The following is a 15,817-nucleotide window of genomic DNA, read 5'->3' as shown; positions in this document are numbered from 1 at the left end:
TAGGTAAATAATAAATAATGTTTATATTAATGTGCCTGTCCTAGTAATATAATTAATAATAAAGTTTATTACAGTAAACAACTGGTTGTATAATTCTAAACTGATTGTTTAAATAAATTGTGTTCAAAAATAGAGCTGTTAGAGTAAATTGAACAAAAAAATAGGGTTGTTGCTGCAGTGATTTTTTTTTTTTTTTTTTGCAACAGCAAAGGTAATTTAATATTTATAAAATAAGTCTCAGTTTTAGCACTTTTATTTAAAAATCTCTCTTCTGTTTTCCATTGTGGGGAGTCTCAAGGACAAAGGACGGCATTTTAATTTCACAAGCTGCATTGATGTTTTATTGAATTCAGAACAATCATGAAATGTTTTTTTTCGAGTGATAACTTTTTGTGTTAATGTGTTGTTGTTTTTTTGGTGGATGATTACTGTTGTGATTCTTCCAAACAACTCCATCAACTTTTAACTGATCATGCAAGCGACTATTACAAAGAGTCACAAAGAGTCAAATGCACTTTATTTATACTACTGTACATAGGTTAAAGAACCTTCTAGAGGGCAATCTTGAGATGTGGTTAATATAGAATTCTTGACTGTGTTTTGCATAGTTGTCATGTATGTTATTAACAGATCAACGCTGTAATGTCCTGATGTTTGCATTTGTTCCTTCCAGTCCCACCAGGCAACCCAATCATCGAGTCACGTGAGGAAATTGTAAGCGAGGGCAATGAGACGGAGATGACCTGCACAGCTATGGGCAGCAAACCAGCCGCCTCCATCAGATGGATGAAAGGAGACAAAGAGCTGCAAGGTGGGATATTACGTATGTGTCCTGCGCATAAAACACAACTCAGTAGCTCTTTTAACGCTTTAGAACAGAATTGGCAGTCAAGTCATGTTTTTCCTTCTGACTGATTTGGCAGTTTCGTGCTCTTTGGATAAAGGTGCTGTTCTAACACTTTTTTTTCCTCCACCTGTTGCCTATTACAGTGCAGAAAAGAGAAGGAGCTGATAAAACTACAAAATTTACAGTGACTTTACATCAGACCTGACTTTATATTTAACTTTGTTTAACTTCAGTCCTATTTATACATTAGTCCGTTCTTTACCTCAAACATGACTTTACCTCATCCTGACTTTACCTCAGTCCTGTGTTCCTGTAATGTAATGCGGGTATAAATTTATCTCAGGTGTAATATTACTTCGAACCTCAGCTTACCTCGAATCCATCATTACGTCAACCTGAATTTCCCTTAATCCTGACTTTACATCAGTCCTGACTTTACCACAGTTTTGAGTTTACCTTGTATTCCATAACACTCATAAACCAAATTATATTTTCCCATAAGAAATAATGGAAACTTAATTTATTCGTTTTACAGCCCAGAACAATCAACACATAAAAATAATTAACACAAAATATTAGATCAAAATAAAACAAATTACCCTGCACTTTACCCTTAAAATAAAGGAAAAATAAATCCCGACAAATTTTTTGCGCTGTGTGTGTGTGTGTGTGTGTGTGTGTGTGTGTGTGAATCTAAAGTAAGCTCCCCTCTTCCCCTTCCCGTCTTACACAGTTACCCTTCCTCCACTCTTTTCACAAACACGCGCACACACAATGGAAACACTGGTTCATCGAAAAAAAAAAAAAAGAAATCTCTCTATTGACACTCGATTGAGCGACACACTAACGGAATCACTGCTGTAAAGTAAAAATAAAACCAATTAACCTGCACTTTACCTTTAAAAAGAATCGCGAACAGAGCAGTGTTTCTGTGTAGAGCAGAGAGAAAGAGTGTGTGTGTGTGGGGGGGGGGGCACGGTGTCCAATGACGCGCACGCACACAGACACACAGAGCAGGCAAAGGGCAGAGTAAGTGTTGAGCAGAGAGAGAAAATGGATTTTTAACCTCCCTAATGAGACTTGCTTTTGCTTTACATGCGCGCTGCATACAGACACAAAATAAAATGTGTTTTACGCGCACACACGTGGTTACAGTGTTATAGTAAACAGTACAGGTGTGCACAGATGTTGATTATACCAGTAAGAGACGAGCACTAAGACCCAGCAGGGGAGACGATGACCCACAATTCCGCAACACAAGAGAGGGAAAAAACGTTGGCTCAGTTATGATCATGTGTCGCTCAGCGTCAAAACAAGAAGCGCATGCGTGATACATGATACTCGGTACTCGTAAAACCAAGACTTATTTGTTTTCCAAGTCAAAATTTATAAAAATTTTTTGCTCGTTTTGCAGAACACTCACAAACTGCGTTCCTCGCAATCCGAGGTTTCACTGTGTTATAAACGAAAATGTGTTCACCGATATCTTTGTTCCTTCCTTCCTTTTGTCCATCCATTTACTCATCCATCCATCTAAGAGATTTTTATTTAGACTCTTGTCATTGGCATAACTGTTGAAGAGAGCAACATTGCACTTTACAAATAAGCCTTGGAAATCCATTCTTAGCGCCCCCTAGTGCCCCACGGTATATTTATTTAAAATAACTATGTTTTAAAATTGGATTTGTGATGGCACATTCAGGAAAGACAATATTGATGCTTTATCCATGGAATATGAATAAAGTCAGCCTGGCCCTACACCATCCATGCTCATCTTCCTTTTAGCATGCAGGCGATCATTGAGATGAGTGTCAGAGATATACATGTTATTAAAAATGGACAGATGTATGTGACAGTTCTGCACTCTTTTAAAGACAGGAATAAACAGCAAGATGGGAAATGAGCAAGAAAAATAATGGAGTAAGGAAGCAACACGAGCAGCCTAGTGCCAGTGCTCACCGTCTGGAAATTGCTTTTGGCCTCAGCGCCTTGCGGATTTATTTTTAATTAAATGTTCTCATCATTCAGCCTAATTACCTTCAGGATAATCAGGCTTTTTTAAATATCATTTAAAGGTTACACCCATCCAGCCCTGGAATGTAAACTCAGCTGCCCTGCCATGCAAAGCTCTGGACTCACATACACACACACGCACGCACGCACATGCACACCCATCTCTCAGTCCTGTATTGTGCTGCTTTTCAAATTTCTAATTTGCAACTGGCACATGCAACGATATGCCCGGTGCTAGTAAGATGAGCGAAATGAAAGATAAAGGTTTTTTTTTTTTAATTCAGAGTTATTAATCTTCTGCTGCCAGATGAGAGACAGAGGCAGGATGGGTGATGGCCAGCGGGAGGCTAGACAGTCATTAGCCTGCTGTCTAAACCTAAAAATATAACCTACCATTTCAGTTAACCTGCCAACAAGCTAAAATGTGCTAAATGGATAAGAAATCTATTTTAAGTAAGGTGTGTAGCATTAAATAAATAAAAAAATAAAAGAGGTTCCTCAGTTCCACAAGCTCACCCCTAAATCCTCAGCTCATTCTCGCTAATGAGGTAAAATTACAATGGAGCATCAGAACGAACTGAGGATGAAGGGAGCATGAGCTAGGCCAGGATCTGAGCAGGCTAAGTGCTGAAATCAGTCAGAAGCCTGCCTTCTTTGATGTTCAGCGTACTGTAGCATCGTGTTATCAGACCTAATCAGAGCACACGCTTGCATTTAAAAAAGAAAAAAAAAAGGGGGGGAAGAGCTGAACTGATATTGAGATGAAGAAAAGTTGTGAATGACAGTGATTGACCTGTGATTATATCTCTAGCAGGTGTGATTGCGGCATTGTGGGAGGTTGACATTAGAATGAGGAAAACACAGGCTCTATTAAAGCACTCATGAAGCACGGTGCGTAATCACAGGCTGGAAATGTTCCTCCCTCTGATTATCCCTCAGGTTGTAAGAAGGCTACAGGTAGTCAGCTCGAGCCCAGAAACAAGCAAAGCTGTTCGTATTACTGTAGGCTTTCACAGCGCTGTCTGCAGTAATTTGTTAATATGGTGTGAAAAGTCGCTCATTAAAAGTGTATGGATATGGATTATTGGTGAGTGTGTTAGAGATGATTTGCAGGTGCAGCTATGCAGCGTGGCTCGTCTCTGCATGCCAGCTGTCAGACTCGGATATGGATCACAGACTCACTACTTAAAAATGAGTGAAACCTGCACTCTTTCTCTTTCTTTCTTTCTTTCTTTCTTTTTTTATTTTCTCCCTCACTCTCTAGCTTGTCTGCAAATGTAATGTAACTTTTTTTGCCTGGTTGATTTTTTTTGTCTTTTGCTCTGTAATTTTGGTCAATAATTTGTTAATATTGTTTTAGACATTTTTATGCATTTGTCTGTAAATATATTTGCACGATTTATTCATTTGCTTTTTTCTTTATCAGTTTTCTACTTGTTTTATTTTCCGCCTAATTATACTAAGTGAAGGATGAATAAATGAATATAGTATTTGTATGAATTTATTATTGTAAGCAGCAGATAAACTCATTAGATTTTGGAAGTGAGGTAAACAGGGTCAGGGTCAGAAAAGGTCAGTGGTCTGAAATAGTTTTTATTCAGTTGTTTCCTTCTTGTTGAAGTACAGTGCTGTGCAAACGTCTTAAATCACCTGCTATTTCTTCATATTTTGCTTCCACAGAGCCAGACTTTTCTGTTTTTTTTATGTACAGTACTGTAATCATGAGGAATAGTTCTCCAAGCTTCCTAAAGGACTTTTCTTGGCTCTCATTTTCAGTCCAGTCTCTGTACCTGACCAGAGGATTTTTTATTTTTAAAAGCCACACAGTGCTCTATGAATCATTTAAGCATAAAGTAACTAGTATACCGCTGAGGCTGAATGCTGAGTGCTGAGTGCTGGGAACAGATGAGAGGGGAAACAAGGCTGCTGCCTGAGGTTGTTACATAAACAACTGGATCTTTAAATTGTATCTTTATGTAGTTGGTTACTAAGGTAAAGTCACAAAAAAAAATTGTTGCATTTTTTAAATTTAACGTAATAATAATATAAAGAAGGACTTCTGCACAGTACTGTATGTTTTAAGAGGATTTTTGCATCTTTCTTTCCTCCCTAATCTCTAGTGCTCTTATTTTTTTCCTGCCCTATTCTTTCTTCACCCCCCCCCCCCCCCCCCACATCCCCCTTGGCAAGTTTAATACTTCACCAATTATAATGATTTATCATGGCAACTCTTTCTCTCCAGTTCAGGATTTGTGGTGAACAAAGTCACAGCACAGCACAATAGCTTCTTTGCGTTTTCTGGTTTCTTTGCCCACCTGGCTTTCATCTCTCTCTCTCTCTCTCTCTCTCTCTCTCTCTCTCTCTCTCTCTGTGGTTGCAGTTTGTACTGTGGCTCTGAGCCCTTAATGTGCTCCTGGTCTAGTTCTGCTGTCGACCGAGTGTCCTGCAGAGCCGCTACACTCCTGTTCCATGATAAACGCGGAAACCCTATAGGTTTTGTGCAGCAGGCCCAGCCCCTGATGGGGCATAGCTTGAGTTTGTTCAGTCCTTATTTCAGCCCACTCCCCCTACACTGGGTTATTAACTCTACACAATACCGAAGTGCTGAGTTGTGTTATGTATCCTTGAGAGGCACATTTAGTCTCCTTGTGCATTGTTTATGTTGTTGTTAACTCGACTGAATAAATTTAGGGAGGCATAGCAACTAGCACTGCAAGACTGCTGCTGTTTTTCCTCCTTAACAGATGAATAAATACACAGTTGATATACCGAAATGAGAGAAAGGGAAAGGAGGATGGAAGATTCTGCATTGGCCTTAAATACACTGTTTGTTTTGTTTTTTTTCTTTTCCCTGTTGCTCTCACAGGAAGGTCCAAAGCAGAGGCCACAGATGACAGGATGTACACTGTAACCAGCTCGGTAAGGCTCACTGTTACAAAGGAGGACGATGGTGTTCCTGTTGTCTGCATTGTAGACCACCCAGCAGTCAAGGACTTTCAAGCCCAGAAATACCTGGAGGTGCAGTGTAAGTAGTGTGCAGTGCTTTAAACGAAAATAAAAATCTGCTTTAAATAGGGAAAACACTACTTGTTGGAGCACTAAAATAGCTTTTCGTTGATTCAGTCTTGACCTTTTATTCAACATGACATTAAAATTTGATATTTTTCTCCAAATTTATTCAATCTGAAAAAACATGTTTTTTTTTATCTTATACTTTATATATATATATATATATATATATATATATACACATTTTTACACCCAAATGTAGTTCTTGTTGCCACAAAGTTGTACACGGCCAGAACATGGTATTAGTGCTAAAAAGTGTCTCACGTAGTTGAAAAAGTAAATTTTCAGATAGGATCATACAACATCATTTTTCGTAATACCAAATGCTTCTGGTTTTTTTTTTATTTATTTTTTTTTATTTATTATTATTTTTATTTTTTTTGCTTTGTTAATATGCTTACACATTTATATTTTTATTAGATAAAAAGAATCACATACACTAAATACAATTTTATGCCCTTTAATGTCGTAACTTTTTAAAATTCAAAACTTTCAAATGATTATAATTGTCATTCAGATGAAATTTGGCCAATTTAGATTTCACATGAAACCTTAAAAGGTGTATTATTTTAAAAATGCTAAATTGTTAAGAAATAAATTTGACATGGTTACAGACACTACAGATTTTTTTTAGCTTGACTTAATTTAAGCAGCATTGTAACAGTTCATATGCTTCTAGAAACTTATACCAATTTTAGTATCATAAAGAAGTATGAAAAATCTGCATTTTTAATTATTATTGTTTAAAAAATGAGTGAGACAGTATAAGGCTGAAAAATTGCCAGTTTTGGGGCACATAAAATCATCTCTCCAAAAGGGCTGAGGTTAGCGACTTGTAAAAAAGACTGGTCGCTTCCATGTTCCATAAACGTCAGAAGTTGGTTCTTCACACATACTCTGCATTATATGTGTAACATGGGCTGATAGCTTTACAGTTTCCCTGGTTCCAGCATGACAGTGTTTCTGTGCACAAAGCAAACTCTATGAAGACATGCTTTGCCAAGATTAGAGAGGAAGAACTCTAGTGACCTGCCCTGAGCCCTGACCTCAACCCCTTTGAAGACGTTTGGGATTAATTGGAATGCCAACTGAGCCCCAGGACCCCTCAACTGACATTAGGGCCTGACCTGATTAATGCTCTTGTGGCTGAATGAGCAAATCCTCACAGTCATGCTGGAAAGCCCTTCAAGAAGAATGGAGGTTATTATAACAAACCTTTTATGAGATGTTCAGAAAGCACATACAGGATGACTATTATGTTATGACTATGGTGTCCACCAACTTTTTTTGACCATGTACTTTATCAAGAGTTATGTTTATGTCATAGAAAAGCTTTTCCATAAGTATTAGGTATTCACTAAATGGAATGATTTACTCTGTACGTGGTGGTGCTCTTCTAGAGTGAAGCCACTCTATTTCCAATTTTGTTGTTTCCCTGCTACGGTGACACAGGAGACACTTGAAAACTACGCTTTTGGGCTATTTCAGGGGAAAGGATGCTTTATGTGAAAGACATGCACATTTAGTTCTGGTAGCGATTACTTTGACTTTTGTGCGAACTCTATTTGAACTTTATCTCGTGAATTTACAAACCTGAATACAAATAAGAAGGCAGGACCCTGGTCTCTTTGGTTGGCGTAAACAGTGAAGGAGCTGCTTATTATTAAGTGTTTATAAGTGGTACACTATTTGCCTTGCCGTTTTCTTCTTCTTGCTTGGTGCACATATAAATGCACATCTCTCTCTCTCTCTCTCTCTTTCTCTCTCTCTCTCTCTCTCTCTTTCTCTCTCTTTCTCTCTTTCTCTATCTGGTAGGATTTGCTTGTTAACAATTTTGCCCCTTCTAGGTATTTACAGATTTAAGTGAAACTATGTAAATATCAGCAGAATTTTCTGTTTCCATAATTTCAGTAGGCTGGAATGATTCCAAAATCCACTACAGCAAAGTGATTCTGCTTGTCCGAGATTGCTGCTCCATAACATCACAGTTTGCACCATGCAGCTTTCAGTCATTTTTTACAGACTACGAAAAGTGATGCAGTGCCGTAAATCACATTTCAACAGCCATTATCAATGTAGTTTCAGTGCAAACCTGAAAACCAAAAAACTATCACGAGACACTAAACATACCTTGTCTGTTTAGCTAAATTTGAGGTTAGTGGTGTGTAATCGTGCTAATTTGGTTTTTTTTTTTTTGGAACTCAGAAATAAATGCCTTGTCAGGAAAGGGAAAGATCTACTTGCTTGCTTGTTCTTTTTTTTTTCTCCCACTAATTTTAATAATGGTGTTGTCTGCATTTTTCTCTGCACATACATATTAGATCAGACCAAGCGCTGAGCGAGTGCCAGAGAATTAAGCAGGCCTCCACGCTTCAGTAATAAAGCACTGACACTATCTCATGCTGCTTGCCTCCAGTGGCCTCATTTTTCTATGCTACCAGTGGGAGATACATTGGTGGAAATGTGTCAACTGGTGAAACTCATTTTTTTCTTCTCATTTTTCCTTAAGACCAGAAAATGCCCCTGCAATTTGATACTCCAGTTTGCATTCCAGTTTGTTTGGTCTTGAGTGGATGATCCGAGTAGTTCCAAAATCATTTGTACAGCAGTGACACGGTGCTCAGGTGTTCAGGCACATTCTGATTATATTTGAATATATTATCTTTCAATAGGGTTTCTTTTAGGGGTCATTTACATACTAAACTTCCATTCTCTCTCCAAACTGGAGAAACTCTGTTTAAAGTTTGACGAATCCTGTATGCTGTCAGTCCAAAACAGTGTTCTTTATAGGGCAGGCTCAGTTTCTAAAGGTGAAAGAGACATAATAATCTGTTTAAGGGTTCCTTGAGTTATCTGTTTTTTTTTTTCCCTCATACATTTACCCATTAAAAACATGAACATTAAAACAACCTAGGTTTTGGGTTCCCCTTGTGTCACCAGGGTGGCTATGACCCCTCAGGGTGTTGCTCCTCAGGGCCATTAGGGTTGTGCTGTGGTGTCTGGCACCAGGATGTTGGCAGAAGATCCTTTGGGTGCTATGGGTTGCAGGGTGGATCCCCCATGGATCGGATTTGTTTGTCCAGCGGATTCCAGCAGCGGTGCAAAATTGGATTGTTATCTGGGGAGTTTGGAAGCCAGGTCGGTGGTCTTGGGTTCTTTGCCAGCCTGCCTGTGTTAGGGAGGCTATAGTGCACTGCGTGTTTTGGTACCTTTCTATCATGGTCAGCGTTAACTTTTTTTTGGTTGGTTTGTGCTGCATTGGCTTTCCTGTGGGTTCCGATTCATTAGCCTGGACCTGGACAGACTGGTCTTTGGTCTCCATGGGAATAGGTACCCATGATCCTAGGTCCAGGTTACTGGTATATAAATGATAATCAATGTAAAAAGGTTAAAGATATGTGGCTTAAATTTGTTTGCTGATTGTTGTAGGCTACCCTTAGGAACCTTACAATATGCTCTATTTTAAATTCCCTAAACAGTAGGGTTCTTCTTAAGGTGTTTTTAAGGTTATTCTGGTTCTCTTTGCAAGAAAAGCAATCGTTTAGTATTAGGATCCAGAGACCGATGGTAGATTCTTTTATTTTGCACTGCATTTTTGTCCAAGGGTTCATTGAGTCATCTGTTTTTTCCCTCTAATATAGAAAAAGGATAGCTTTTATATTTAAAAATATATAATTGTATAGAATTTGTAAAGTAAAAGAGTTATCTTTACTCGTTACATGCCATCTGTTTTCTAAACAAATAGGATTCCCCATAGGGGAACTTTGGTTCTTAAAAAGGTTCTTGTTACTGCATCTAAAAGGGAATCACTCTTTTTAAGTGATCACTATACCTTTCCTACAATTCCCTAAGGAATGTGGTTCCTCCTAGGGGGTCTTTATTTTTTTAAAGAGGGTTTTCTTTCTGTTAATGCAAGGAAAGCACTCTGTTTTATGGTTTATACTTAGAACCTTTAAGGGTTTCTCCAGAGACAATAGTAGGTAGATTTTTCTTGGATTGCATTTTCACAAAAATACCATTACTGTCCAAAGTTTGGTAAACACAAGGTTTTTTTTTCCCCATATCACCCAACTGTGTTTCTCGCTGTTGCTGATTTTCTCTCCAGAGATTTGTTTGTTTTCATCTCATGCCAAGACAGGGCTAGCACTTCCTACTACACTGTCCATAGAGCATTGACTGCAAATCAGTGCTTGTGCCTGACCTTTCTCTGGCACAGACAAGCCCAGATCATCATACTGGCAACTGCCCTTTGGCTTGACTCAGCTTAAAGCAGGAAAAATGAACCCATTCCCTCCATGGAGTTTAAACACTACTTTTTCTCTCTGAATTCTGGCTCCTGCAGCAGTAAAATAATCAGCTAGAAAATAAATCTATGAGTGTGGGCAGCATCAGTGGAGAGTTTATTTACAGAATTGTAAAATGCATGGCTCTGGATATTAAATAAGTCCAGAAATATTGATAGCTGTGCCTTGCAACAGTTTCACTCTGTTGCTCGTCAGCACCTTTGTACCCCCCTTGGCTTGAGGGAAATGAAGTTTGGCAACTTGAGGGAAATGCCAGTGGTGTTGAAGAGAGCGCCGGCAAATGGTTGTGTTATTGAAATGAGGCTGACCTTTTCGTTTGGTACCCTCCAGTCATGGTTTGCGAGCTGATCCAAAAGCGAGCGCTCTTAGCCGGTCTCTGCACCTGAACACCTAGGAGAGGGACGCTTCTCAGAGGAATTGATACAGGGGCGCCTTCAAAGCTAGAAGCGTTCGCTCTGTGCCTTTCATGCAAAGAGCTTAAAGATAAGAGAGAGAGAGAAACGAGAAGCATCTCCACTGCACTGCTGGAGACAAACAGGTGAATTTCCATTTTAACTAGAGCTTCAGAGCAGACCACCAGCATGTAATTTGGACAGATGGACAGAAAGCGACAGATGAATCTTTTTTTTTTTTGAGACCACAAAGGTCATAACGGCAACAAAAATTTGTTTGACCAAAAGACCTGACAAATTTCATGATGGAAGAGAGCTTTGGGCTGTTATATGAAAATAATCAGTGCCTCGGAGTGTTGATTATTTTCCAAAAACAGCACATCCTAACCTAAACTATCACACTTATACCACAGCAATCTGCAAGAAGTTACAATTCTTCATTCATTCATTCATTCATTCATTCACTTCTATGAGCCTGGGGCTTATCCCAGGAAACTACAGGCACAAGTTTAATCCATCGCAGGGTACACACACACCACACACTCACTTCCTCACTACGGCCAATTCGGGAACACCAATTAGCCTAATCTTCATGTCTTTGGACAGTGGGGGAAAACCAGAAGACCCAAAGGAAACCCAACAATCACAAGGAGAACATGCAAATTGCACTCACACAGAACTAATTTGGGAATCGAACCGTCTACCTTGGAGGTGCGAGGACACATTGCAAACCACTAAGCCACCGTTCTATTGAAGTTACAGTTTTAAGTTAATAATGATTAGCACATTAAGCTTTTTTCTATTTATAAATCAATTTAATGTTTATGCACTTTTTAAGGGTTTGTCTAAAACTGTTATAGGGTATAGCAGCCAAACAGTTGTTCCCTCAGCTTCTATTTCTGTTATAAGGCAATGGCATAAGAGACCGCTTGTCATAAATGTTACAGAAACATCTCCTTTACCATATAAAAAATTCTTTATTTGTTTTTTTTTATTTCTTAAAGAAGAGCATATGAATGTGGGGTAGCTGTATAACGTCCCTTCAAATGAGCGAATACTATAAAATTTATAACCTACTAGAACAAATGCATTAGTATAAAATTGTGATTTGAATTACAGATGAAGCTATTGCCAGACTTGCTGTTTTAGAAAATTAATCAACATCCCTTTAATCTTTAAAGTCTCCCTATATTGGTGCGTGTGTGGGACAGTGTAAAGGAACCATGTAGCATACAGGAATTGACAGTACTGTCCACAGTGCTGTTAAACGTAATGAAACATGCAGTTTTTCCAACAAGTCTTTGTTGACTTTGGCAGAGATGTAACTTTCAAGTCATACACTACTGATCTGTTCTATCATACACCATTTGATCTGTTAAGACCTCCAGATTTCCCAGCTTGTGTCAACACAAGCTGGAGCTAAATTCCTTCTATTTGGGTGTTGCTCAACAAAACCACTCTGTGTCTCCATGCTAATTCACAGTGCATGCTGCGAAATCTGGCCAATTTACATTATTAACCTGCTGTTACAAATACGAGAATTCTTTCCAAGGAACGCATTGCTTCGCGCACATGAAATGCCCCATAATTGTATCAATGTCATTACAGTTTTCACATTGTAATCTACCACTGTGTCGGCTGTGCATACAGCTGGGCACACAATGCATCACAGCACAGGCATGGCACTTAAAGCTCCATTATGGAGCGAATATTAGATTTGAAGCCCTTGGAGAAACTGCAGGTCTGGAAGCAGGCCAGCCTGTGGAATGCATTACAGGCCAGCCTATGGAATGCAGGACAGGTCAGCCATTACAAGAGGCCAAGAGCCAAGCGCTGTGCCACTCAGTCTATGTGGCTGTATCCATTATTTTTTCATTATTTTCACTGTAAATGTGGCCTTTTTATAATATAATATAATATAGAAAGCTGTTATATTTATACTGATCAGCCATAAAACTAACACCCCCACTGGCTGCATTGAATAACGCTGATTATCAATTATATGCAAGCAAGCTGGCGACAGGATCTTGGGCACCCAGGACCCATGTATGCCTGCAGGACCAAAAGTCCGGACCAACAAAGCAGCACAAACTGCCAAAAAAATCAATACTAGCCAAAGCAGAGTGGTATCGAAACCACATTGGGCAAAGAGTTCAAGTTGTTGACCAGGCCTCCAAATTCCCTAGATCCCAATTTGATTGAGCACCCATGGGATGCTCTGGTTAAACAAGCCTGATCCACAGAGGGTCCACCCCGCAACCCAAAGCACCCAAAACATGCTAATGTCGCGGTTCCAGGCACCCCATCACACCCTCAGAACTCCCATGGAGCTTCCCCCCTAATGCCCTGGCAGCACAAGATCAGGGCTGTCCATGTCAAGAGATTTGGTATATTTTTGCACTCTATAATCCATCGAACCACCAACAAACCACAATAATTCAAACTCAAAGGTGTACACAAATCCTGCACTGTTGTTAAAGTAGAAATTCCCCAGGGCAAATATTACTCAACACAAAGTAGAAGCGCTCCATTTACTTGAATAAAAGTACAAAAGTACTCACCTTCAAATTTACTTACGTATCAGATGTACGGGGATCTTGTATAAGCACGTCATAGTAAAAAAAAAATCTCACTCTCTTGCTTACTTTTCTTCCAGACTGTGAACGTGCTGTTTTCCTTTCTGTCTGCAACCAGCCCCTCTTCTGATTTCAAACACCTGTTACGTTATTAGGCGCGTCTCGAAGGAAAGACAAGTCACGCAATTATGCTTAATAGTCAGCAGGTGGTAAAATTCCCACTTCAGATACTACCCATCAGTGGCATTAGGTAACTTTCAAAAGTTTAGTTACGTAAAGGTACAGGTATATCTGCGGTACTTTTAAGCAGAATATTCGTAAAAAGTATCCTCAAATAAAACTACTCAAGTGAAGTAGGGAGTACGTGTGCTATGTTACCTCCCACCATTTCAAAATTTCAAACTTTCTTATTTCTCCCAAAGCACAATGCGCTGTACCGAAGCTCCTGATGAATCCCTAAAACTTTAAGTGATCTCCAAATCAAATCCAATTGGCTAATGTTACTTAAAGTAAATATATATGTACTCACAATGTACAGATGTACTATATATGTACTATACATGAACACAATGCTTTGAGTCTGCTAGGTAGCTAGCACTGCATTCTTTGGGAATCTTTTCTTCATCATCCAATACAGCCAGTGTCGCCATGTGAGTCTAAGAGTCTAAGAGAGCAAAATTGGATGTGATATCTGGTTGGGGAAAATGGAATACTTTCTCTCCTCCATTAATCACAGAGACACTTGTCCATCTTGGAGCTCTGAGACCTAATATAAGTGAAAGAGGGCATATAGTGCTTGACTCTGGGTGTGTTACTTTGCCCTCTGATGCAAGATATAGAGAAGTATGAGCAACTGTTCATAAAGATGCTGCCATCATGTGTCTTAAAGGAAATATAAGTTATTCTCAGTGTCCCTAGTTTGTAGCTGTGATCCTATAGAGGTGCGCTGTTCCATGGGTGGGAATTGGCCAAAACCTAATTAATGAAATGATCATGTACTTTAAAAAAAGAAAAATATCCAAAATATAATTTGAAAAATTAAATAAAGTACATTGTGAAATAGTTCATCAAATATAACAATGTGAAGAAGGATATTTATGGACATTGTTTTTCAGTTAAAGTTTTACCTGGCTTCAAAAAAGGACCACGGACCTGTTCTTATTCTAATATTATCTCATTAAATAGGCTTACGAATGGAACTTTACTCCAAGTTAAACTTGAAATGCATCATAGGTACGCCCACCTTGCCGTCCCTTTTTTCAGATCTTCCCATGATTAGTACGCTTGGTGTGTACAAGGTCATGTTCAAGTTCAAATTTATTCTTCATATGCTTTAAAAGAAAAAAAAAAACTCTCCATTGGTTTTTCACTGGTTTCAGCCATTCTGTTGAGGTGGTGGTAGTGAGTATATCCCTGCGGTTGCATGGCCGACTCATGGATTTAAGGGCTTAGTCAGGTTTCAGTGAAGCGCAGCACATTGCAGTATCTGACCTCTCATTGTGAGTATATGTGATAAAGCAGCTCGTCCATCTTATTGTCCATCTTATTGTCCATTAACTGAATGTTAGACAGTAGAGTGCTAGGGAGTGGGGAGACGGTCTTAATCTTAATCTTGCCAGCACTCCACTGCACTCTTTCCTGTTTTCTGTAACATTGCCATCGGCAACATGGTGTCAGGAAAATGGTTTTTCTTATTTGAGGGGATCGATGTTGAAATTATAGACCTTATGTGGAGAACGCTTTAGGTCTCATGCACAATCTTAGCCAGAGTGTTTTGGATGCAAAGTAAAAGACAAAACATGATTGCAAACATAAGTTTGATATGTTGCATTGCTTCAGCACCATTGCATAGCCAGGAGGTATCTAATATTAAAATGTCACAATTGGAGCAGTTATTAATTGTTGGGAATAATGACATTGGTGGCTTAGTGAAAGGTTCCTAACTTACCATGAAGTAGGCCCGGGTTCGATTCCCAGCCAATGCCCAAACCTCAGTCACTGGATGCAGTGCTGGTCCCAAGCCTGGATAAAATGGAAGGGTTGTGAAAAGACGGGCTTGCGGTGTAAAACCTGTGGCAAGTGTGTGTGCGGATTGGATGGTCTGCTGTGGCGACCTCTTGACAGGAGCTTCTGAAAGTCTAACAACAACTAGTTGTTGAGATAGTTAAGAAGTCAAATAACCATTGAAGAAGTCTTTCTTTTACAACAGAGTAGGTTCGGATTTATTTACAAAGCTACTTGTTCATTCTTTTGTTAAGTGACTCTCATAAACTTATAAGGACTCATAGACGCTATGTCTACGAGAGTCATGAGACAAAAGAACGATTGATTCGGACCAGAAGACTTATAGACGCTATGTCTATGAGAGTCACGTGACAAAAGCATGAAAGAGTAGGTACCCTTAGGCACCCTGTTTAGTGTGCAGATTGCCTTGAATTTTGATGATTTGTTCAGCGTGTAGCTCTCAGGTTTATATGCATGGAAAAGTAAGCAGCATAACCAATCTCGCCAAATGTTCTTTTTCAAGTGGCTCCCAACAACAATTTTCAGCCAAGAGCTAGAGCTAAATTTCATGAAGGAGCAAAATTCCATGCTCTTGCATTGTAGAACACGAGA

The 15,817-nt window shown here is 39.2% G+C and overlaps 1 protein-coding gene across 6 annotated transcripts in view; it reads left to right on the top strand.

Moving 5' to 3' along the window:
• The window catches only part of cadm1a (cell adhesion molecule 1a), a 346,104-nt gene that overhangs the window by 284,701 nt on the left and 45,586 nt on the right, over positions 1-15,817 (top strand). For all 6 annotated transcript variants that reach the window (XM_053478294.1, XM_053478290.1, XM_053478289.1 and 3 more), the window contains 2 exons: positions 674-811; positions 5,727-5,885. In XM_053478294.1, the coding sequence (XP_053334269.1) occupies positions 674-811; positions 5,727-5,885 (297 nt within the window). The remainder of the gene's footprint in view (positions 1-673; positions 812-5,726; positions 5,886-15,817) is intronic.

This window comes from Clarias gariepinus, chromosome 19, assembly GCF_024256425.1.
Source record: "Clarias gariepinus isolate MV-2021 ecotype Netherlands chromosome 19, CGAR_prim_01v2, whole genome shotgun sequence".
NCBI classification, from domain to species: domain Eukaryota; kingdom Metazoa; phylum Chordata; class Actinopteri; order Siluriformes; family Clariidae; genus Clarias; species Clarias gariepinus.
Note: the sequence above shows the minus strand (reverse complement) of the source record. Positions and strands in the feature narration are given on the sequence as shown.